Source organism: Colius striatus, chromosome 2 (assembly GCF_028858725.1).
Source record: "Colius striatus isolate bColStr4 chromosome 2, bColStr4.1.hap1, whole genome shotgun sequence".
NCBI classification, from domain to species: Eukaryota; Metazoa; Chordata; class Aves; order Coliiformes; family Coliidae; genus Colius; species Colius striatus.
Genome location: NC_084760.1, coordinates 16,171,968 through 16,198,263, shown reverse-complemented (window position 1 = coordinate 16,198,263; position 26,296 = coordinate 16,171,968). Strand labels below are relative to the sequence as shown.

Here is a 26,296-nt window from a genome sequence, read left to right as displayed (position 1 = left end):
AAGTGCAGGGCTGGAGGGCTAAAGCCCACGCAGACTGCAGCACAAACCATCACGTCCTCAGCGGAAAAGGACTCGGGGAGGAACCGCCAGAAAACGAGTCTCGCTCCAACCGCGGAGAATTTTAAAGGCAACACATGACCAAGTCTGGCAAAGCTCATTTACAAATAGTGCAGGGTATCTGTGTGCCCCCAGCGCAGTGGAACGAAGAATGAGATCCCCTCCTTTGGAATACATGCCTACTTTGTCATACACATCTATAACAACTCTTTGCTCACCCTGTCTGTGTGACCTTAAGGTTCTTTTATGTGAAGTATTTGACTTTTTTTCCCAAGCCTTCACATTTAACTATCTCCCTGGGCACCATCTTCACCTTGTCACTGCCAGAGCAGAGTCCTGTCTCACATAGTGATTCCCCACAGCAGGATCCCTCGTTAGTTCGTTAGTTAGCTGTTTCAATACTTGCAGAGCTACCGGCTTCAGACAGGTCAGCCCATGCCCGATTTATACTTCCTTTGGTGTAATCACAGACTTCAGTGACCGTGCTTTTCATTTAAACTGACGTAACCAAGATTGAAATCTGTCCCACAGCAAATATTTATCAGAGCATATCAAAGGAAAAGCAGTCCAGAAAAGAAACAAGCAAAACAGTGAGTCGCATTAAACTTTGCCAAGATAGATTTCAAAGTCAATGAAAACCATCCCGGAGACACAGAGGATGCAGGACAAAGTAAAATACTGAACAATCCCCCCACCCCCAAATTTCCAAACACCGAAGTCCTACAGAACAATTTTTGCTGGCAAAGATTACAAAGGAAAACCTGCAAAGAACTAACAATACATGAGAAAAGTCATTGATCAGTGCTCTGCTGCGCTTGTTAACATCTTGGCTTTGACACGTACGCCCATCGTGGCTACCTGCTCGGGTCAGGGACCCTTTCTACTGAGTAGTAAGAAGCACAATAACATCCACAACTGGCTTTCTAAACGATGTAAAATAATGGGATGCCACACTTTAATTAGATAATTAAAACCCTGTTACTGCATTACTATGTGCCAAGAACATTCAGTTTCTTGGCAACAGACCCCAAATTTTCCTCTTTGATATCCAGGTCACAGCCATTTAGATTACAGGGTCATTTCCAGTAGCGGTGCGTGGCAGCAGCACACAACTTCCCATCCTGCTGTTGGCATCTTCCCTAAGTTCAATCTTTCAACCACATTTAGAAAAGCTGTTAAAGCCCTTATAAAAGGTACTTTTTCAATATTCACACAGGTCACGGGACATGTAAGCATTAGGTAGCCCTCCCTGTGCAATACCAGCAGCTTCTTAAATCACCAGCAACAAAGTCTCATCCTATTCTTGCTGAAAAACATGGCTGAAAGAGGGGACAGAAAGAGGAAACCAACTGTTTCATCCTCATATCTCCAGCTTCTATAGTTAGGTCTAGCTCATCCCTCAGCATTTGCTCTCATCCCTGCTTCTTATGAGAAAGGAGACCTAGAGGATGTCAACCTGCTGTCCAGGTTAGGGGAGGAAATGGCATGTGTTTCTGAGGAGCACTGACTGGGTCAGCCAGCTGGGAGAGAAGCACGTAGCTCTGCCCGCTGCTACCTGTGCTTTGCCTAACTGCCATCATCTGAACACTTACCAAACATCATCAACCCTTCTGCAAGGCACAGCTCCTCACTGCCAGTGCTACGTGAGCTGTTAAGGCAGAACATCACATGCATGTTTTTGAAAGCCACATACTTTTTTGTAGGGAAGGAATATAGAGCATGCTACCAAGGAGTGGGGTGAGACAGAACAAATCATACAGACCAGATGGCAGTCACACTGCTTAATGCTCTGTTGGAAGGTGCCCAGCTATTCTGGTGGTGAGCGACAGAAGAACCTATATAGGACGATGCTCTTTGTTAAGTGCCAGCAATCTATGATGCTGTATTCCCCAGAAGAGCAAAGGTGGATTAACCACAGCAACCATTTGCTGTTCCTTCCGACAGCCTCGAGATCATATCTGTACTGCTGAGGTGCTTGACGGTACCTTCTGGGCAGATGTAAACTTGTTCAAAGCTAACCAGAAAGCTAACAGCTATCCACCTGTCCAGGTCAGCCTAGTGCCAAGGCCTTGCCAGCAAACCAGTCAGCGGGTGCATCAGCCCACACCTGCTGCTGTGCTAACCACCACTTGGGCTGTGGTCACCTTGGAGCGTGACCAGGCTTCCACCTGCTCAGAAACACAACACAATTAAAGCTTGACAAACATGATGCACCAGGTGTTGCAGGAGTAGTGGAGTAAATGCTCTTCCCTCCAGTTACTTCAAGCAAAGGAACACATCCTCTACAGAGCCTTTAATCTGATAAAGCAGATGAAAGATATTTGTATTCTTGAGTACAGCCTACAGCTCTGCTTATGTATCACCTTTTACCTCTAAAAAGCATCCTTTGCTTTGATGAAGCCAAGGGTGGGTATCAGGAGGTTGGGACATCCCTTTTTTCTATAGTAGCTAGCAACAGGACAAGGGGTAATGGGATGAAGCTGGAACACAAAAAGTTCCACTTAAACATAAGAAAAAACTATTTCCCTATTCAGGTGAGGGAGCCCTGGCACAGGCTGCCCAGGGGGGTTGTGGAGTCTCCTTCCTTGGAGGTCTTCAAGACCCACCTGGACATGTTCCTATGCGACCTGATCTAGGTGAACCTGCTTCTGCAGGGGGACTGGACTAGATGATCTCTAAAGATCCCTTCCAACCCCTACCATTCTATGATTCTATGATCCTTTGAGCCTGATTCTTTTCCATTAGAAAAATTATTAAGCAATTTCATGAAAACAATGCTGCAAAGTGAAATTTGGCAGAACTCGTGAAGATCATGTTTTTTTCTATTGCCTAAATTTGATCTTACAACTATGGACAAGTGAGGTAAATAAAGCAGATCCTTGGCCACAAAAATCTGGACTGCCTTGATGTTTTGGCAATGAAGCTAAGAAAATACTGTGCTTTTTTTTTTCCCCAGAAAAGAGTCTGGCCCTGTAAGACCGGTATCTCATGCACAGAAGGGTGAATGAATTAATTTTCCCTTAGAAGACCACTACTCCCTACACATTTTAAATACTGTAATTGTTTCATGAACTGGAGATGATCAGATAACAGCTATTTTCTACATTATGTCCTCTGGAAGAAAGTACAAAACTGCTCCATAATTACATGTTCCATGTACTCTTGAACTATCACTGTCCACATTTAGTCATCTGCAACATCTAATAAACCATGGGTCAAGGTAAAAAGCAGGTTTGACAGCCTTGGCAATCCTACCACTTTGTATGAGCCAACTCAACAACATGGCTTATTGCAGCTGGGCCACGGGTATGAGTAGTTTCAAACTATGCTCCTGTGAAGGGAACATTCCACAGTACGATGGCATGCAGTTGTAACATACTCATCTGTCCACAGAGAAAACCTAGTCACCAGCTAAAACCCCTAACCTTATTACATAGTTTTAACACAAAAGAATTATGTAGCTAAGTTAGAAATTAGGAATTTTGCTTTTATCTTTTAAAAATACAAAATCTTGATGAGGAAACTGTATGCAGAAAATCAATTCTTTCTTAAATCTCTCCCGAAAACATTTCAGACTTCAACAAAGCAGCTTGTCAAGAGGCAGGTTTGTTTGTTTTAGTACAGTTTGCTTTTATCACTTAATTTCAGATCATTATTTTTCCAGTTAATCATCTCCTCTCTGTCTCAGGTTTATACATAAAAGGTGCCTATCACCTTTGAGTAATGAAGATTGCTGTTTCATTTATATTTATTGAAATCAAGACCTTCTTTATTACCACCCCAGGTATGAAGTCAATAATATCTTTCCTGTTAGCTATCTACATACACTTCAAAATACTGTAGCCTACTTTGTTGTGGTGACTGGTTTTCAATTGTAGGTCTGATGCTAATGAACGGAATACAACAGGACTCTGTGGAAAACGTGACATTTCCCATCTCTGGAGAAAAGCTTCTTTCTTTGCTTCATTGTTCTTTCCCCTGACAGTTACCTCAAGCCTGGGACAATGATGAAGTCTTAACTCTTCACTGTTGTTTGGTGCTATTGGTTTAGTTCAGCAATGGGCTTTGCAGTGTGAGGTTAGTAGTTGGACTTGATGATCTTAAAGGTCTTTTCCAACTGTAATGATCCTGTGATTCTATTTCACTATCAGCACTTTGTTATCGTGGGATGACTGCATGGAAGGCTCTGGAGAGCAATGACATTTTCAAAATTCAGTCTTTAATTAATAGCTATTCATCTCTTATATCGTCCTGGCAGTGGTCTCTGAGGAGGAGCCTGGAAAAAGAGTTCTTCCAACACTGAAACTCAGGTCCCTTTGATGTAGAATTAAGGTATGCTAACCAAGAAACCTCCTGACCATTCTCCTTATCTAGAAATGGAGCATCTCCTGACTTCCCAAAGGTATTAATAAACACTATACATATATCCATGATCACTGAAGAAATACGTCCAGATTTCATTTTTACTATAAATGTGGCAATGCCTATGAACCAATCAAAAGAGTACAGATCTTTCAGAAAGGTAAAATCGGCTGATATTGTCTTCCAGCAGAAACTGGAGATCTTCATTTTTCCTTGGTTGATGTTTTCTCATTTCTCAGAATCCCTCACTTTCAGATGCAACTGCTTCACCAACAGGTTTTGTATGCCTTTCCCCAGCATAAATCCCATAATACAGTTGGTCATTCTCAACAGTAGCCCAGGACATCTGCTTGGTGGAGAACCTTGCTGCCCACTCTCCTGAATTGTTAACAACAATGACACCCCCCAAGCCTCCAACTCGTGTCTTCATGTAGTCTAATGCAGTGTCAGCAGCCATCTCTGGTGACATTCCTGAAAAGAAGAACAAGAAAACTTCCTGGTATCTGTCTTGACATAAATTCTAAAATTCCCATGGAGCCAGACAAATCTAACTCCTCATTCAACTAAACTGGCAAGAAATGTGCAGTGTAGCAAAGGAACTGTTTATAGGAAAGCTCTGGAGAGTTGCTAATAGCTGCTGTGGTATGGTGCTGCTACAAAGATAGGTTTTAAATACCTTCAGATTGTAATTAATTTCCAGTGTTTCGTACAGGCTAACTCATCATCTGTGTGTTCAAGTCATGCCAATGGCATCCTGGGGTGTATGAGAAGGGCTGTGGGCAGTAGGTGGAGAAAGGTGCTCCTTCCCCTCTACTCTGCCCTTGTGAGACTGCATCTGGAATATTGTGTCCAGTTCTGGGCCCCTCAGTTCGAGAAGGACAGGCAGCTGCTAGAGAGAGTTCAGTGCAGGGCCACCAAGATGATGTAGGGAGTGGAGCATCTCTCTTATGATGAAAGGCTGAGGGAGCTGGGGCTCTTTAACTTGGAGGAGACTGAGGGGTGACCTCATTAACGTTTACAAACACGTAAAGGGTGGGTGTCAGAAGGATGGAGCCAGGCTGTTCAATGGCCAATGATAGGACAAAGGGCAATGGGTATAAGTTGGAACATGAGATGTTCCAAATAAACATAAGGAAAAACTTCTTCACTGTGAGGGAGCACTGGCACAGGCTGCCCCGATGTGTTGTGGAGTCCCCCTCTCTAGAGACATTCAAAATGCACCTGGATGAGTTCCTGTGTGACCTACTCTAGGTGGTCCTGCTCTGACAGGGGGGTTGGACTAGATGATCTTTCAAAGTCCCTTCCAACCCTTAAGATTCTGTGATTTGAAGGGGAAAATGCCAGCTTGCAAGCTTTCCAAAGGTTTGTCACCAGCTAGGTCTAACACATGTACAATTTGGAAAAAAACCCAAACCACCCCATATTAAAATGATCAAAAATTTCAGTCATCATCTATGTTCCAAGACCATTGACTGCAACACACCTCAAAGCATGTTGTCATCATCTATCAAAAACAGATATCAGAGTTACTCTTCCTGAAACTTCTGGAAGAATCAGGCAACATGGGGACTCAATGTTCTAGATATTAGACAAAGGACCAGCAAAGGATCTTTACCTTTTCATTACACCTAATTCATATTAACAGGAATATTTTCTAAGTAAATCCAAGTTAATGTGTACCACATGCACAAAGGACTGTTGTAGTTGCAGAGTATTTGCTCACTAGAAGTTTGAATATATATTCAGGAATGTAATTGGCTTGGCCTAATTGTTCTAAGATATATACCACTGGTAATGTTATGCAGCTTAGGTTGAAGAACAAAACCTGACCTTCATGCCTTCGCTGCAAATTTTGAGTTAAAACCAAACAAAACCAGTGGAGTCAGAATTATTCACAGCATTGGTGACTGACAGGATAAAGCTCCTTTCTCTGACGTTACGGGTGGCACTGTGACTATTCAAGTCAGTGGCTCTGACTTCAAAGGGTCAGTATTTCACTGTTTGATTTTTCATCAAGGCAGCAGCTGCCACCATAAAACAGAGATTCCAACAGCTGTTAAGACTGGCAAAGCAATTCACTCCTGAAATAGGAAAGTAAATTTTGCAGCATTGGTCCAAAAGAAGATATTTACTACATGAATTACTGAATAGCTGAACAGAATTATGAAAGAGCTCGAGTTGTTCATTTGTCTGCAACTTCAGTTGACTGTTCAAGGACTCAGAAAGCTGTAATAACTCCAGGGTTTGTTTTTAGTGCCTTTGTGAAAACGTGGGGGGTGGGGGAGGTCCACCGCTGACGTATTTTCCTGGCAGCCGAGTTATACTTCTGGGCAGGATGAATGAAGGTAGAGCAAGTATGGGCAGGGTGAACAAGTGCAAACCAATTAAACATGCACACATGTGGCTTCATTTTCTTTTCTTTAAAAGCACTTTTTAATTTGAGCCTCATTTGCTCTTCATACCGATTTATCACAAGCCAGACAGTAGCTATCAAATGTATAGGTTTTGCAATGCACTTCAAGCCAGAGAATAAACTGGTTTACAATAGTTTAGACTAAACAGAGCCCAGAAGGCCATTCACAAATTGAATAGCTTGTGACATAATACAGAGAGTAAGGGGAGACTGTAACGTGTTAGAGCTTTGAGAAATAAACTGTAAGTTGCATTTATGCTTAAACTATCACATTAGCCAAGAGATTTACAGAGGAATGCACCCATTGTATGCAAACTACTCTGTAAAGCAGAACAAAAATATTCTCAGCTGTTACTTGTCTCTCTACTTACTGCTTCTCCAATCAAAACATAAATTGAAAGTTTTCCAACTATTTCCAGTTTGGTTGATCTCAAAGCAAGTTACACTGTACTGCCCAAAAGCTGCAGCTTTCTAAAAATAATGGGTGATAGCTATATTAATGGTTCTTCAATTGCATGCAATACAAGTATGTTGCCTGGCTATGTTTACAGGCTGTAATATAATCAAGGGTTTAGATGACAGACTGACTCATGAAGGTAAAGCTCCAAAGGGTCATCCCACAGTCAGATTATGTTACAGTCACATAAGACATACTATGTCAGCTGTTTACCACATGCTCACCCAGTCAGTTTTGTATATTTTCCAAAACAAAACAAAAATTTAAATCATAGTTAAAATGTCTTAAAAGCATTTCTGTTGCTATAATCAGAGTTGTTAACACAAAGACCTTTACAGTTTATTAGAAAGATGATATCCTATGCTTGCTTATTTCAGCTCTGATTATCCATCTCTAGCCCTCCCCTACTGCTTCCTCAAATATATCTTGCTTTTACTTTGTTTTCTATTTCTTTGTTCAAAAAATTTTAGTTTTGGAAAAAAAGTTGTTAAGACAAGCTCCAGTTCAAAGTAGACAAAGTCTTTAAAAGAACACTTGAAAGCGTTCAAGTGTACTAAATGAAAGTATTAATATGCTAAATGTACTAAAGCACCATTAAACATCAAGCAGCGTAGACACTTCTATCCACTTAAGGCTATTTCAGTTTTATTAGTACTTTAGTACTTTGTTTTCTTTTTAAAAAGAGTTGACCCATCCACACACCCCTGGGAGCAACTCTTCTGATAATTGCTCTAGGATGACAGTACATAAACTGAAACTCGTCATCAGGCAACGTTTCCTATCCTCATTATTTCAGTACAGGAAGCCTGGAATATACCTTGCTCCATGTGATAGAGGATCAGTCGGGCTAACACCACTTTCATAATGCTCTCCCCATGTCCTGTGGTTGAAGTGGCACCAGAGTGGTTATCAGCATAACCTCCACTTCCTTTTTAGAGGGGGGAAAAAAAGAAAATAAATTAAAAAGTAATATTCTGTACTACAATTTTCAAGCCCTGCATTATTTAACATAGGTACTGAATCTTGCTTCCTAAAGGCTCAGAGGGTCTGTGCCCTTCTGCAAAGTGTCATTCAAACTTTTTTCTCATTTCTTCTTTGATTTGAAATGTGAAATTTATGAAAAGGTTCAACAATGGCTGGATAAAGTCAGCTACCAAGCTGACAGAGCTAGAAGACTAGTGATCTGCTTGTGGTACAAGAAGCAGAAGCAGGCCAACATTTAACAGGCAGGGGCAAAAATATATTCTGAAACAGCAAGAGACAGGATACTGAGGATCAGCAAGATAGCAATGGGATGCAGAATGCCAGGGCACACAACATGATGGGATGTGGAATGGCAGTTCACACGACATTACCAATTAAAATGAAATGAAAGGAGATCTTGTGAGGACACTGGTGAATTGATCAAAGTTTGAGGGGAACTTATCCATTAATATGGAAAACTGTTCTCGTTGATAAGTATATAAATGGTGGGTGTCACGAGGTTGGGGGATCCCTTTATTTCATATAGCAACAGGACAAGGGGTAATGGGATGAAACAGAACACAAAAAGTTCCACTTAAACATAAGAAAAAACTATTTCACTGTTGAGGTGAGGGAGCCCTGGCACAGGCTGCCCAAGGAGGGTGTGGAGGCTCCTTGCTTGGAGATCTTCAAGATCCACCTGGACACGTTCCTGTGTGACCTGATCTAGGTGGACCTGCTTCTGCAAGGGGGGTTGAACTAGATGATGTCTAAAGGTCTCTTCAAAGCCCCACCATTCTATGGTTCTATGATCCACAAGAGCAAAAGCAGGCAAAAGATTGAAAGAGCCTGGGCTCAAGTGAACCATTCTCAAGCACTCCTGAGGAATCTTGTGAGCCCTCACCACAAGCAGAGTGTTTCTTCTGTTGAACTACCCACCATCACCCCTTTTTTTTTTCCCCTCTCATCCTTGTTTTGCTGGCACATTCCACACCCTGTTCTCCACCAAGCTTCCTCTTGCTCAACACCCAGCACATCTCCTAAGAAAAATATTTCCCAGGATTTGAGGAGGAACATACCACGGTATTATAAACAAGGTACTGAGGGAGGGGAAAGAGGCATAAGAGCAGCAATGAAAATTTCTTCCCTTCTGTACCTCCTTGATCAGATCAGACCCTTTCAACGGACCCTGATGTACACACAGAAAATCACTGCCAAAAATCAGTCTTTCAAAAGGCTCTAATATTTAAAAGCATTTCTGTATTCATCCCTATGTCTAGTAAGAGCAAAAGTTGCAAGCAATACACTCAACAGTGCCCAGTTTCACTTGTCCTTCACAGACCTATGTCCCACACCATAGGAGCCCTGAATGGAATCTACATAAGAGAAGGGTATTTGCAGTCAGAAATGAAGCTCAAAATCATAGCCAAAATGCATAGGGTACCAAAACATTAGCAACTTAGGGCACGAAAGAAAGAGAGTATTAGTTTTATAACACTAAATAACACTGTCAACAGCAGTGCTATTTGAGTTTGGAACATATTTTACTAAAAATAGTTATCTTCCAAATCTCCACTGTATAGTGAGACCCTGAAGCAATCAAATGGCAAATCTGTCCCACGAGAGGAAGAAGTTCAGGGAAAGGATTTCAACTGTCCCTTCTACTGGGATAAGAGATCTCTTAAAATATTTCCTTCATTCCACACTACATCTATTAGGCTCTGGGGCAGTCTTATCAAGACTCTCTAAGAACAGGAATTTACTCAAAGTTGCCACTCATTTTACAATTCTGGCTCACTAACATAACAAAGAGTAATTATAATTACACCTACTTAAGGACGAAGAAATGAGCATCGTACAATGGAACAGGCTACATTTTTTGACTTAGCTGTAAGCACAGACGTACAAAAGGAGAGCTTTATCAGAATCAACAGGAAGGAAACACACAAAAAAGTTAGCATTCAGGAATGGACAGGAAAAAAAAGAAATTCCCATCTCCAATTTCCAGACAAAATAGTTTTTGATAACAGCACTATCTCTCTACACTCAGTCTGCACATGACATTGAGGAGCTTGAGTTTGGATACGTTTGAACGGTCAATCTCCATTTCAGATGTACCAGTACTTACGTTTCATTTCACTAGTGGAAAAGAGACTGTGTAACTTTTCTTTTTCCCTTTCTTTAAATGAGATGGCTTCAAAATACAAGAGGCAAGATCCCACACCCCATACCTATGCATGCTGTGTCACCAACACGGCCAATCAGTTTATTAGAGAGTCCTCCAGTGGATGTTGCACAAGCTACATTTCCTTCACTGTCTATAGCAACCGCACCGACTGTTCCAAGGTCTCTGCCAAGAAAAACAGTTCACAAAATTAGGCAGAATTAAATCATACCTGCCAAAGCATGCTGCACTCATTCTCCAGGTAGCTTTAAAAATAATTATTGTAAAAAAAAATTGTTCATCATTGCAAAACTAACAAGCAACATGCAACATTTCTCATAGCTTTGTATTTAATAGAGTAGAAAACTTCTTTTACTTTCATTTCTTTTCCTTCAATTCAATTTCTTCTTCTCTCCTATCATGACTTATTTAATTTCCATCTCGGGTGGAAGAAGGTGGGGGGAAATTCCAAAAAAGAAAAGCTCACAGGGCAGAAAAAAAATCTGACCATCATAGTTCTGAGTAGTTTTTTGACTGTGACACGCCTGATGTACAACTTTTCCTGGAACAGCAACTCAAACACTCAAGAATTGCCTCTGCTATCTCAACAGGAGGTTAACCGGAATTATTAATGACAATGCACACAAACGAGTGAACACAGAAAAGAACAGCAATGTTATGCCTGTACTGAATCATTTCCTTCCTGTTCCTCCTCTTTCCTCTTCCTTATTCCCTTAAATGTTTGAATGTCACAAAAAATAAAAGTTATTTATGTGCCTTTCAACTAGTGCTGTTTACAACACACCATTAGTACATATTTTTGTCTTTGTACTTGGCAGCTATGCAATCTTGAGGTATAAATCACTTGCACAGTAGAATCTGTTGAAACAACACATCAGCTTAAAAATCTTCATGTGCTGAATAGAAGCCTCAACTACTGCTTTATTTCTTCATCACAGGAAACTCATATAGAATATACATTTGTATTTATGTTCAGAGAAAACAAGGCTATTGTCACTTACTGTAACAGCTGCTGCACTGAGAAGCAATAGTTTGAGTGTCCACATATTCTAATCTTAGCAATTCATGTAGGGACATAAAGCAGTATCTGGCTAACAGAGGAATACCAAAAAGATTATCATCTCAATCCCTCCACACAGGAGAATTTGTAACAATCCTTCATCAAACTGGCTAGAACAGCAATGCCTTTGGAAGTTATCTAGGCACTGGTGAAGGTCTCCCTTCAGCCCCACAAAATGTAAGTTAATTAGGTCAGACAATGTCTTTGTGTGCCACGCAACACACAGTCAGTTTCTCAGAGAATCCACTTCCTGTACCCTCCTGCTTATGTAAAATATCACACTGTTGGCCCCTCCACTTCATTCACAGCAACTCAAAGTTGACTGATGAATCACAGCCCTTACAAACTGTTCTGACATTTACGTGGAGACGGACCTCATCTCAGACTGATATGATGGTGCAGATGGGCTTCCCACCCATCCATCTGCTACAAATGATCTGCCCAAAATAATATTAGTAAATTCAGTACTCCCTTGCACATTCCTGTAGCACCCTTCAACCAAATAAAATTAGCTTCTCCTGAAAAAGGTGCACCCAGATGTACATTTTCCTAGGTCTGTACTGACCTTGAGCAACTGTGAGTGTGCAGATCAGATATGCAGCAGCTAATCTGGTTTGGTACATGAGCTGGTGATAAGTAACAAGGCGAATGTGTCTGACATACCTTATCTGCAGTGGAGCAAACAGACAGCTACACTCTGTTTCTTACTGCCCCTTTCATTTTTTTTTTCATTGCTTTAGTACCACATGTTTTCTTTATTCAACTTCAGAACAAAGGCAAAAAGAAGACATAAACAATCTGTTGCATAGTTAGTTGACTCAGAAACATTATCAAGGCAGCCAAAACTGTCTAAGTAGAGACATCTTATTAGAATCATCCTCAATGGTTAGTTAGTGACAGCAGCAAGAACCTCAACAAAAATCTGTAGTATTCCAGAGAATGCTATTAGTAGTAACGATTTTGTTCAATCAAGAATTGTTCTTATACACCCTATTTACTGTGATACAAAATGTCTCAGTTGGATTTGTTCATACCTTTGCTCCACATGCACTTATTCCACCTCCATTCCACTAACAAGGCATCTGCTACTTTGTCTGTTAGCTCTGCATCAGTAGTAGGGGTTTCTGTTGACTGTTGTCAGGGTCCTTGTTAATTAATACCTTGAGTTACGCTTGGATTGTGATTCACAGAAGGGTTAGTAGCCCATCAACTGCTCTATGGCTGGTCTCAACTCCTTTTCTGTGGGGTTCTTAGGCAATCTCCAGCCACTCTTAACAAAAGTATGGTCCGAGTGGAAGACTGTAGATAAGGCCACACATGCCTTACTCTCAGCAAAAGGCATACAAGATGCCATGTCACATATGTGATGGAATCATAAGCTTTTATCAGAAATGAATGTGGGATTCTAACCAGCACAAAAAAAAGGTGTCTCTTGTGGAGATACCCAACTTAGCTTGGAAAGCTGTGAACCCTCAAAGTTTCCAACATTGTTACGATCTGAGGACTGGAAGTAAAGTACACACCAACCTTCACATTCCTAGTATGATCTGGTATCACGTTTCCTCTGACTAATACTACTTCACCTTCTGCCTGTTTGGCTCAGGCAATTTTCTGTGTAATCACTTTGGACATAACAGCAAAAAAAGAACATTCCACATGTGATACAGGAACTAATGGGCTTGGATTAAAAAAAAAAAAGAATGATGAATTTGTGCTGAGGTTTCAGGCATTGCTTGTCAGAAAAAGATCAGCATGGCTAAGACAAGAAAGTCTTGAGCCCTTCAGAAACACACAAGCCTTCTATTATCATTTTCCAGAACAAGACAATATTGAAACTGAAGAATGTTTAACCCTATTATAAGAAAAAAACCCTATCATTAAGCAATTATAAAAGTATGAATGGAGACTCAGATGCCATGCCATTCCAACCTATATATTCAGAAGAACAAGTGGCGGTAGGGGCTATGCCATCCTCAAAATTCTTCATAATGAATAATAATAATAATACCACACAATCCTTGGATAGACTGTAGATCAAAGAAAACTTCTCTCGGACACAAGCTGAACTATGACCAAGACCTTAGGTCAAGGAAAAACTTCCCTATTTTTACAAGACCATATTTACACTTGCCTCATGAGTTTGTTTTTCCTTCTAGCAATTTACTAAAAGTAGCATATAACTTGCAGTTTATAGCCTCATTTCATGGACTTTAATTAACGTGCCCACAGAGGAATTTTTTTCCTTTTGATCTGCAAATTCTTCATCTCTGCTTCTCTCATTACTACTGTTTCACAGAACATATGAACAATATGCAATACAGCATTTATGCAAGGTAATGCTGTGTTTTGCTATGCCACAACTCTCAAAGTACAAATTTAGTATTTATATTTATCTCACAGGCCTAAGAACTATGAATCATCAGAACACCTGATGATTTTCCTTCTTTTCCCTTCCACCTTGCCTTCCTCTCTACTATTTATGAGATTTGCTTATTTTTCAAGTGACTTCTGTTTTGCTGCTGTACAACACCATCCAGTAGCATCTCTTCACATCCACCATTACACTGAGCTGCTTCATCACTTTCTTCATTCCTATCTACAACAATCAAGAGCCACAACCAGCACTCAGAAGGAGTTACTGGTCAAAATATGATGTTGTTTAACTACCTAATCCATCTTAAAGACCAATCTGATCATCTACTTAACCAAGATCAGCTTTATTAATACTTTTTTTTATTGACTTGCTTTAAAGGAAGGACTGGAGATTTTTTTTACAAATCACGCTTCCTGCATGGAAAAGAACTATATGAAGAGATGCTTGCTGTTTGTAAAAGTTGCTTTATGTATTTCTGTACCTGGTCATTTTAAAGAGTGATACGTTCTAACTTTAACCTCCATTAATGTCACAAAACCTACGCTATGTCAAAGTGACCCACAATCTTCTTAAGGATCAAGAAGTTTGTTCTGATCATTTACACTGGAGCAAGTTCAAGGAAAGCTTAATTTTTTGTTATTTTCACTGAAGACATCCTGTGAAGACTGTATCAAACTGTGTAACACTTGGAACTGAACTATTCTCAAGTATGAATACAGACCTTCAAGCTTTGTGTTTGATTGGTTGTTGGTCTTGTTGGTTTTTGTGGTTTGGTTTTGTTTTTTAATTGACAGCACAAATTAAAGCACCAGAATTCAAAAGAAAAAGAAATGTGTTGTAAAACTCCTACTTCTGGAACTCTTCAGGGTTGGAATCTGGCTCAAGGTTCTTCTTCCATCTCTCCCGGGATCTCTCGGTTATGAGTTTCTCCCCTGGAGTCTCAGGAATACCCATGGCCTGAGCAAACAGGTGTGCACCACTGTCAGTCAGCAGCATGTGCTTCGTCTGCAGAAGACAGACAAAAGATTCATTGACAAATCTTGCTTTGCCTCCTACTGAGCAGTTCTGTATAATGACTGTTTTTGTAAGCATCTACACAAAGAAAATTCCAAATTTGCTTTTAAACTTTCTAGATCTCTATGTCTATAACTTCTTCCAGTAGCTGAAAATTTTTTCATCTCTCTAAAACAGACATAAATGTTTATCCTTTGTAGAAAAGAACTGCACTTGTCTATTTAGTACTTATTATAATGGGAAAAGATAAACTGGTAAATCTGCTCTTTTGCTAATTTGCATGCAAATTCTTTGTACTGTTCGCAGTCAATCACCAAATCACTACTTAACTGTCCTGTCCAGTTAACTAAGGAATCCAAAAGGCTTTTACTCAGAAGGAAAGAACAGAAAAGAAACTGGTGGTCTGTTTGAAGGTATTACACCTCATAAGAGAAAAATAATTAAAAAATGTACACCTCTGACACTAAAGTATTTCTTAACATCAGCTGAACCATTTTTTTCTAAGTATTTCCCTCAACTAGCTGCTACTCTTACATAAGTAGAAGTAAAAAATTAAGAAAAGAATACTGTTCGAATGGGTTTGATCAAAAAATGTTTGCTCTCTTCTAACATTTACACAAGCTCTATTTTGATTCCTTTATTTAGCAAAGCACTTGGACCAGATTAAGTCAACAACCTCAGTTAAATCCATACTTCAAAGTCTGTAGAGCTTTGTTAATTGATATTTTAGAGAAGTATGCAAATAAGTTTGTTTCATTAATCCTCACACTTTAGTAGGAGTTCTAAAATCTGATTTTCTTTAAATATTTTAAATTTTGTCCAAAACCAAGTATCAATGTCTGATACCACTTCACAGCTGTTAATTGATTATTGGAGCCCAGGAAGGTTTTGGAGGAACAACGGTCTGACTATGCAGTATGGAGTAATTTCAAAGCACAGCACCTAACTTCAAGCAAGCTTTTAATCTATGCAGCAGCACAGCACACAGGTACCAGGTCCAAAAAGTGGGACCACATGATGTGGAGGCAGCAGGACCACTAAGCCTTGCAGGACACCAAAGTGGCACATGTTCAGCTCTCAGCGCAAAGTGAGGAGGCCAGAGGCTGGGTATTTGTGTCACACTGCATTCTGCAGGACATTTACAGTCTCAAACCTTCAGACTTCTAAGATGTTGCAGACCATCAGCTTCTGTTGATTTTGAAAGAAACGACAAGCAGTCACTACTATGACCAAGCCATAGCACTGCACTGTCTGAAAGGATTCCAGCTGAATCTCTTCTCAAACCACAGACACTTAAGCCTATTACAGCCTCTGCACTAACCCCTTCAGACAGTGACAGAAACAGGAGGCTCAACTACACTTCAGAAACATTCCTGGTGTGGTGGCTCTGACATCAAACAGTTTTGAAAATTTAAATGTCTCTTAATGGACAAATTAAGTCCTCAATTCATGAGAGTAATGCTCTATGAACAGAATAAGGGTTACAAAGAAGTCCTCTTTGTGTATGTGAAAGAGTGGACAACAGTTACACACCAGACAATAAAAGACCTAATTGTTCTTAGCAAAGCTAGTGTTCTTCTACTTGCAAGGCAACTTTTTTGTGCAATGCTGCCCCCCTCTGCCACTAAACCCCAGAAGCACACGACCCAATCACTCAAACTGGTTTTGGTTTCTGGTTGGTTTTGTCTTTGCGGGGCGGGGGGGCAGAGGTGTTCTTGTTGGCGATGTTTTGCTTTGGGTTATATATGTTTTGCTTTAAGGAAATATCCTGAATTTTTCTTTTGACTTGTTCTATATCACAAGGCTATGTTGTCCACCACTTGCTTTCTTCCACTCTATCATCCTTCAAGTAAGTTTAAAAAAAAGAAAAAAAAGGTTTTTTAACAATAATTCAAAAGTTATTTCTTAAAATTTTTTCACAGGATTCCCTCTCATATGCAGCTTGTCATACATACTCAACATACCCAACCTTCTTGAGCTGCACAAACAAGAAATACTTGTATACAGAGGAATAAGCTTCTATGACAGGGTTGTGGGTTTCTTTTGGTTGGGTTTCTTTCGATCCTCACTGAAAAGAATTAGCTTTGTTTTTCTCTTCGATACATCTTGTTGATAAAAGAGTTGGTACAACACTGACAAGCAACCCAAAAGCACATTTTTTTGTCTAATCCTTCTACAGTTTCATGAATATGTTTGCTAATTTTCTTAAGTGTCTAATTTTTCTGGGACACATTTATACAAAGGAATCCAAAAGGAACAAATAAATAAATAAAAGGTTCCAGAGATCTCACTAAAACATTGGCAAGCTTTGTTCATTTCATGGAAATGAGGAAGAGAAAAACCTGGTGAATTTCTGCAGCTGGCCTGAAAGTCAGACCATCACTGTCCTTTATTTAGTGATTCTGGCAGTGCACAGAGGACAACGGAAATTTGCACCTTTGCCTTGAGAAATCAACATTCTAGGCAAAATTCTCCTTAGTCTAATGTAAAGGTCTGGATGCTACACTAGAGGAAAACATTTACGTAGTTCACATATACCAATCAACTGGCACTCATGAGATTATGAGGTGCCCATCTCGTGAAGTGTTGGAGCTGAGGGGGCTTACATGTCCCATTTAAGAAAAACCTTCACCAAACAACATTTCAATGTATCCTCCTCCTTTTGTTCACTACAAACAGGAATAACTCAATAGAAACTGAACTGCTTTCCCAAGGATTTGTTGAATTAGTTAATATACTAAAAGTCTTCCATCTCTAGAGGTGGCTGTGTTCAATAGCATAGTATATCAAGAACTGACTTTACTCTGGTGCCCTCCTTTCTTCCATCCCATGAATTTGGGCAAGCTGGAGCCCTGTGAACATGCAACAGCAGAGAGTAAATGTGTGCAACAATCTAGAAGAGCTACTGTGGCCACCAGATGGAGCCCACATTGTTCTGGAATTTTATGGAAATCAAGAAAATGACCTATTTTTGGTTGGTTTGTGTGGTTTTGGGAGCTGCAGGTTTCAAGATTCCTTAAGGCAGTGAGGCATATCAAAACCACTGGGAAATAAGCATCTGAATATACTTAAGACCTCAGGAAAACTAGAGTCTTATTACCCATGGGTCACAGACTTAAAAATACTTTTAGCTACACACAGTAAACCAAAACCAAACGCACTCTGAGATGTACTGTGAAACAGTCCAAGTTGCTGTTGCAAAATTCCTATGCAAAATGAAGAGCAACACCAGTTGGTATTCCCATTTACAACATCTGACGGAGAAGCAGCAGAAAATCACCTCAAGATATATCAAGCAATTTAGGCCATCATTCACACCTCATCATCTATATGAAATTTTTTGCATCTGGGCAAAGTGTAATACACTTGATCACAAAGTTTCAACGTTTTAAGGCTACAGCATTATACTTGGTCCTATACAGTTGAATTTATTATTTCAAATTTAGCTTCAATATTTTTGAACACCAGATTCATAGAATGGTAGGGTTGGAAGGAACCTTTAGAGATCATCGAGTCCAACCCCCCTGGAGTAGATGATCTCTAAAGGTCCCTTCCAATCCTACCATTCTATGACTATGATTCTATGGTTTAGCAAATACAAGCACTTTTCAACAATCCAGGGACAGTGGCACTAGCAGCATAAAAAATGTGAACTGCAAAGAGAGTACAAACTTTTTGATCACTGTCACCATCTAGCAATGGTAAAACAGATTCACGTATCACAAAAATAACCTGCAGTACACATATCCCAAAGCACTCCAGTTGCATCATTTCTGAAAAAGAAGTCCACTGTGGCAGGTATTAGAGGGACTTCTTACTGGAGTAAGCTGGGATTGATTTTACACAGAAGTTCAAGTAACAGTCATTTTGCTGCCCTGCTACGTTTGACTCTCTTGGAAAATCTGTCACCATCATTTAGGGCTAATGTTATCTTCTACTGCTGGAAGGCCATGACTTTGTACTAAGGCTACCATCAGATTAGGTCATAGTGGCAAAGGCTAGGTAGAACCCAAGACTGCATTACATAACCCAGAAGGTTATTGGTCATTTAATTCAGTTTCTTATCATTGCAAAGTCTATAGTATAATACTCAACTTTAATGTTGCAAGATCAAGCAGAAGACTTAGTGACAGAATAAAAGCTCTTAAAAAAACTCAAGTGAACGAAAAAAATCCCTAAAATCTTGAACACCAACTGTGGAGCTGCAGGAGATTAACAGGTGTAAGTTAATTTCTCCTCGAGCTTCCAATTGCATGGCAGAACTTCTGTTTCCTTAGAATGTTACTTCTAACAAATACCTCTCAAAACCACTTATGACCACAGTCTTCAAACACTACCATCCATTTCTCCCCTCCTTCCTGCTTTAAAGCACTACACAAACATCTTCAGTTGTATCAATACACAAGATGAAATTCTAAGGAAAAAAAGCTTTGTACTCAAGTACATATTCCACATACTTTTTCCATGACAAGTCGAGCAAGTTTTATTGGATTTGCTATACATTTAACTGCAGATACTGCTCCAGAGTCTAAATTTTTCCCATCCATGATAATGGCATCCATTTCGACTTCACCTTTTTCATTTAAAACAGATCCACAGCCTAAAGACAAAATAAAAAAAGAATCAGGGAGGAAGGGAAAAAGAAAAGTCATTAAGAACTAACCATCAGGTGATTCAACTATTAGATCTCATCAAGCAAACTTTCTCTTTTCCAGTTTGCTATCTGACTTATTAACGGTATTCCCTGAATACAAAGAAAACAGCAAAAAATACTGCTCAGTAGAACCACAAAATCTAACCATTAACAGAAGTCTCACAGGGTACAATGTCCACTTTAAAACTGAGCTTTATTTTTATAAGATGAAAAATACATTCCCACTCCTATCAAAAATTATATACTAGGTATGAAAGTTAAAATGGCAATCATAAACAGAATTCTTTATCCCCCAGATCCCTTCAAGAGCACATAAAACTCTTTTACTTTTACAGTTTATCCAAAGAAGGATAAAACATAACCCAACAAAACAGTATCATGTTCAATACTATCAACAGACTAAAGCCACAGAGCATTCCAAGAAACTGCCAAAACTGATGGAGCAGTACATAAGTGTCCACTCACCACTGTAACAAAAGCTTGAAATAACAAGTTCATCATAACAAAATAAAAACAGTATTAAAAGTAACACAATGTTGGGTAGTTGCTTTCCTCTATAATTATCACTGCTATCAGTAACACAATTGAAAATTAATGAGATACAAAAATGAGACAATGCAAATAGGGTTTTTTTAATAATGCAAATCAGGGGAACAGTCACTGGTAGTCATCAAGTGCACAAGCGTTGCTAGTAAGGACAGAGAAGACTAAACCTAAAAAATAAAACCCAGAACAAAACGTGGGAGATTAACACAGTAGCTCAGGAAAAAAGACTTGAACACAGTACAGAGCTAAAAAGGAGGGGGGAGGAGTGGTGGTAATTCTGTTAAACCAACATTAAAACAGGTCAGAAGCCATTGTTAATACTTGTTGACATAAGACTTCTGCACCAATGTACTTCCAGATCTGAATATATGAAGTTAAACTGTTACGGGAGTGAACAAAATCCTGTATTCCTCCTCCTGCAATCTCCAAAACTCCCCCTGCCATACACAGATGTGCCCCTAAAATGTTTTTTTGCTGCTCTCCAAGTGCATAAGCTATTCCAGAGTTCAGTCCTGCATCAGTCAACATGATTTCTAGACTACACTGATCTATAAAGAGCTTAGAGGTAACTGCCTTGTGCCACCTATATTAACATCCTTCATCATGCTCCTCCTCTGTGCTGGTGTAAGGAATAAGACTTCTTTACACTCTTAGATAAACTGTGCCTTACTCCTTTAGCTTCCCTTGACAAGGAACAATCATGAAATTCCCACTAGAACTAGGGCACCTTCTTCTCAAGCATCAGTGACCAGACCCATGGCTCCAGGGGAAGTTCTACCAGCCCCCTCTGTCACTGCATTATCAGTATCCTAGGTCTACCCAGACATATCTCAAAGGACACATTTTAGGATTTCCTAAAATTTCCTGAGCAGAAAACAGTTGCAGACAGCTCCTGTAGTCAAAGGCAACTCTATACAAAAGCCTCCTTTCACGGTCAATGAAGGGAGACAGGTGTCCTGTAAGAACAATTCATCCCACTTGCCTTAAAGAGCTGTACAGCCACCCTTCTCATTCCACTGAGCACCATGGCAAGGCTTGATACTAAACCAGGTTAGGTTATTTGAGATAAGATGAATTCCTTCTCTTGTGGTTAGGCTGCCTTTTCCACCTGTCTTCCAGCACACCGTGGGTAGGGACTATCTGCCTCTGAGGCCATGGTACCCATTGGCAGCAACACTGAAAAAAACCCCGTTTCACTTGAGAAGGAAAGGGCAGGGGAAAAGAACTAAAAAACCCAAAACAAAATAGGAGACAGGAAATGTAAAGAGGTACAAATAATGAACTTATCTGACATCAACCAAGTCAAAGCAAGAGTACTGAGAGGAGTACTCCCATTTCCTCTGTCTACAGATAGATACATCTGTCCTCTGTCCTGCAAAGGCTGAGGAGGAAAGAGTGTGCAAGTTTCACTATAATGACAGTTCTTCCATCTGGAGTATTCACACCAAGCTAGTTAATACCACTGTTCAAAGAAAGCATGTGAAGGAAATATAATTAGGCTACTTCATCATTCCAAGTAGAACCTGATGACTTCATTATGCTGCTCAAGTTACTAAAATGCTAGTTTAGACAGCAGTATAGCTTCAGAGCTCCTCCACCAAGATGCATCTACATAGCATGGCTAAACTCCATCATTCAAAAAAAAAGACACAACTTGATTGTTATGCCCATTCTTCCCAATCTTTATTGTTGGCTCTTAGCCATGTCTGTGTTTTCCTAGAAAATATTAGAGTAAACCTGATTTTTCTTTTACAACGACAAATAACACAGAGTGAGTTTTAAACAGTCACTCCAATCAGGGCCCTCTTCACATAGCTTTCAGCTCATTTTTGCCAGCTACTGAGAGTAGCTGTATCTAATGAGCATTAACACAACTAGAAGTATTTGTGATTACTAGACTACTTGCCATTTAGATCAGCAGTCAAACCTGAACAAGGTCTTAAGGCTCAAGTTCAGTTAAGTAAAAGTTAAATGAGAGAATGCCACCCTGATGTTCCTTATAAAACAGCACACACTACACCTCTAAGTCTGCTTCCTGGTTTCAGCTTAAAATCTCTAAAACTCAAGAGGTTCAACTGAAGTCAGTAACAAAACACTGAAAGTTTCACATGAAGTAGAAGTGCTCTCTGTTTCAATTACAAGGTGAAAGGGAACAAGAGAATCTCTTGCAAACTAAGTGTACACATAACCGATAACTATGTTAGCTGAAACATTGAATACTGATAGGTCCGTCTTTCCATGTTTGTTCCTGACATACCTTGGTGGGAGTAGGGAAATACTCTCACTGAACTTCATCAAAATACTGAGTTTGAGGCCACACACAGAGTGGGAAAATATTCAACTATTGACATTAACATTAATCATCAGTTATGAAACTTCGCTGTATAAATTAATGACTCACATACCATTACTGGATTACTTCTGTATTATGATTTACAAAAGCACTAATTAAGAGAAACCCTCTTAAGATCGCCAAGAACACTATTTGTCTGGCAAGAGGTAAAGGGCATGCAGGAAGTCTTAGACGTTGCTGGAAGCTATATTCAAGGGCCTTAAACATAGAATCATAGAATGATAGGGTTGGAAGTAACCTTTAGAGATCACCTAGTCCAACCCTCCTGCAGAAGCAGGGTCACCTAGATCAGATCACATAGGAACATGTCCAGGCAGGTCTTGAAGACCTCCAAGGAAGGAGACTCCACAACCCCTCTGGGCAGCCTGTGCCAGGGCTCCACCACCCTCACAGTAAAATAGCTTTTTCTTAAGTTCAAATCATATACTCCATTAGGGAACCCATGTCTTAAAACTGAATACACAGCACAGTAACAGGCAACACAAGAATGGAACGGCAGGTATAAACCACTGAAAACCAAGAACAGGGTAACTCACCTGTCTAAGTGTACTCATGAGAAACTGAGGTACATACCATGCTATTGATCTATATAGAGAAATACACCGTTCTGTGACACTGGTATTTACTCCACTGCAATGTGCAGAATTCAGAGAAAATGCAAGCCAGCATTTTCAGAAGCATCAGGGCAAAACACGTGAAATCCATGATGATTTTAAACCCACTTCATTCTTGAAAAATTACCGGCATTAAAATGAGGATCATCCTCCATTGATCGTACTGCCTCCTCAACTGCATCTAAGGCACTGCCTCCCTGTTTCAGGATCCTGTAACCTCGCAGTGCGGCTCTGACAACACCAGTGCGACTTCCCTCTTCTCGTTCTTTAAAGATCCGGCCAGCTCCACCATGCACCACAATGACAGGCTTCATCCTGCCCAACTGCTCCCACGGCTTTCAGCTGTGCACACAGAATACTTTTAATTTGCCTGTTTTGGAAAGAAGGAAGAATCTTTAGCATGTGCTCCTCTCTACATGGAAAGAGACCTGCAGGATATTTAACAGATACAGTCAGACTTCAACCATTCTATCTTTCAAGAAGATGAGTTCTCATGTGAAGGAGCTCCTCATTCAAGTCTGGACTGGAGGAGGCCCCAGGCAACTTGCTGCAACTTTGATGTCAGCCCTCCTTTGAGCAGAGGACTGGGACAGGGGACCTCTGAAGGCCCCTTCTAGGCTAAGTCACTCTGCAATCTTAGAATATAGCGTGAGCCCTGTCAAGCAATATTACAAGTTACTCAGAAACAAGCATCTTAGTAACCTTTGATCCTTCTAACTGCTCTTCACATTAGATGGGTAGCCTCATGGAGTAGAGTAATATAACCTGTGATAAAAGCCACGGACCGGACCTCTGAGCTTAACCAGCTCTACTGCCTGCATTACAAATCTCTGACCTCTTGCAAAACTTTGTACTTCATCAAAGAGAACAAGGCCCTCAAAGCAGGCAACCAACAGTTTGTTGTTACTGCTCAGGGCCTCCCGTAAGCAAAAAAAAAAAAAAAAAAGAGAGCATTGTTACATATATTTGGTCATGGAAATCACGTTTATGCTTACAGAAGGCAGCAAAGGAGAAGCAGCTCCATCCAGTTGAAATCTAGGGCACCTCACAAAGCAAACTCTCCTTATAAACACAGCTTCTCAGGGACAAGCTATTTTAAGAGGCTGTGAAGAACAAAATCCAACAGCCTTTCCCTTATCCTACAAGCGATCCCCTTTCGACAGAGTATTCCCACAGTCCCAGACTTCTGACAGCCCCGGTCCCTTGCACTCCCGCAGCCTCAGGAAGCGGCACTCCCTCTCGGGGCCCGCTTGCCATGATGGCAGCGGGAAGGCACCAGATGAAGACCCAGCCCGTACTGTTCGGGCGTCGCAGCCCGCGGCGGGGCAGAAACGTCTCGATTTTCACCGAGTTTCCCGCAGCTGAGACCTTTCAAGTTTTTATTTCAGACATCAGCAGCACTCTTCCCTCCTCGAGGGTCGACGCGGCGGCCAGCATAATGTCTCCTCAACCGCGAGCTGAGCCCAGCCGCGCACCGCGGCCCCGCCGGGCCACCCACCTCCCCCTGCCCGCTGGCTCCCGCCGCCGCGCTGCCACGCACCCGCCCGGGCGGAGAGTGAGGCGCGGAGTCGGAGCCCACCTGTAGCGCCCCGTCTGCGCAGCAGCAGAGCGCAGCATCAAGCGCCGCCCTGCACGCCCTCCGGGGCGGGCCCAGGCGCAGGGGACGGGCGAGCAGCCTTTTTTCCTGCCAGGAGACCACCCTCAGCAGACATGGCTCCCGCCGCCTGCGCTGAGGGAAGCCCGCAGTTAAGATGGCGGCCCGCTAGCATTCTCACCCCGGCGCCTCATCCATCCAGCATTTCGGGAGGGGGCCGGGTACTGCTGCCTCGGGGCCGGCGGGAGAAGCCGCGCCCGGGCTGCCTGGCAGCAGGTGCCACTGCCATCGTGCCCTCCTCGGCTTCCTTCCTCCCTCAGCCGTCGGTAGGCGGGGAGCGAGTTGTGCGGCAGTGCGGTCCCGCGGAGGGGCCGGGGACTGCTGCTGCCACCGCGCTGCGGGAGGCCACAGCAGCGATCTGGCGCCATCGCCTCAGCCGTCACCGCCTCATTTCCCTTCGCGTTAAACAACAAAAACTGCACTTCTCCCCCAAACTGAAACCCAACGGCACGTCTCGTCTGCCCGCTGTTCCCTTCTCCTCTCACCAGACGGGTTATTGCCATTCTCAAAGCTCGGCTTGCGTACCGTAAACACCTTGTGTGAGGCATGGCCATCCCAGTCAGCCGTCAGGCTGGCACAGACCAGGTGAGGCCAAGCTCAGTGTAGTCAGGCTGACCCCAAGTAGACTGCAAAGGCAAGAAATAACCTTGCGATTGATTGATTGATTGCTTGATTTAAATTACAGGCTGCTGGTGGAACAGTTGTTTACTATAAAAAGAGTTACTAAAAAGAGTTCTCCCTAAAAACAAATTTGTAAAATAGAGGTATTTTTTTCTTAAACACCCAAGTTTCCTTACCTTTGTAGTGAAAATATATTAAAAGTACAATATTAAAAATTTATTTAAATATTTTAAAAAATATCTTAGAATTCATAAAATCTGCCTGGCAAGATTTCTTCCTTGACCATTCCTCCTTCTCTTTTCTCCCTTTTTTTTTTCTCCACCCTACACAGCAAGGAGACCAGTGAAGGCAGTCTGCTGTGGCCGAGCAGGGAGCCAAGCTGACATGGTCATGTGAAAGGATAAGGATTTATGGCATTGTGCAGTCACTCAATTTAAGATCTGCTTTGATCCCAAAGGTTCGTTTAAAACAAATTAACATGGTTTAATTAAAAGGAACTACTCTAGATGGTTTTTCCCTGTCACTGATGGGATTAACAAAGAGGAATTTAGATTTTGGATGTGAATTATTTGAGAGTACCGCTTGTTTTCATAGAACATTTATCTTGCTTTCAGAGGTAGCATGAAAAGAGGAAATTGGTGCTAGTTAGATTAAATACCTTAGGTGAATAATTTGGGTTGTTTACATGGAGTGCTGAACACTAAATTTCTGTAGTAACATCAAATGGAAATTTTAATGTCAGTCTAACGTTGTTAACAATTCAATAAAGCAAGTGTGTCACTTCCTGGAGCTGGAATAATCTGGTTTTTACCTTAAGCCATCTTTGGCTGCCACCTTTGCCATTGTAGTCAAATCATTATAACTATTATAGTTTTAAAAAGTCAGCGTAATGAATTGCGTATCAGGAACCTGTCCTAAAGCTATGTAAACCATTAGGAAAAGTTTTAGATAGTTATTGCAGAAACCTAT

At 41.0% G+C, this 26,296-nt stretch overlaps 1 protein-coding gene across 5 annotated transcripts; it reads right to left on the bottom strand.

The window, feature by feature from the left end:
• Positions 1-3,523: 3,523 nt before the first annotated feature.
• Positions 3,524-25,250, bottom strand: ASRGL1 (asparaginase and isoaspartyl peptidase 1). Of its 5 annotated transcripts, none has more exons than XM_061989841.1 (7): positions 25,232-25,250; positions 23,180-23,422; positions 19,343-19,485; positions 14,722-14,876; positions 10,484-10,602; positions 8,107-8,217; positions 3,524-4,890 (listed from the first exon to the last, which is right to left on the bottom strand). In XM_061989841.1, exons 2-7 carry the CDS (start codon positions 23,364-23,366, stop codon positions 4,655-4,657), a joined length of 951 nt encoding a protein of 316 aa, XP_061845825.1. In that variant the 5' UTR covers positions 23,367-23,422; positions 25,232-25,250; the 3' UTR covers positions 3,524-4,654. The 5 variants fall into 5 exon arrangements, with proteins under 5 accessions (XP_061845825.1, XP_061845822.1, XP_061845821.1 ...); XM_061989838.1 differs by lacking the exon at positions 25,232-25,250 and adding an exon at positions 24,593-24,952; XM_061989837.1 differs by lacking the exon at positions 25,232-25,250 and adding an exon at positions 24,632-24,952.
• Between the last annotated feature and the right edge of the window lie 1,046 nt (positions 25,251-26,296).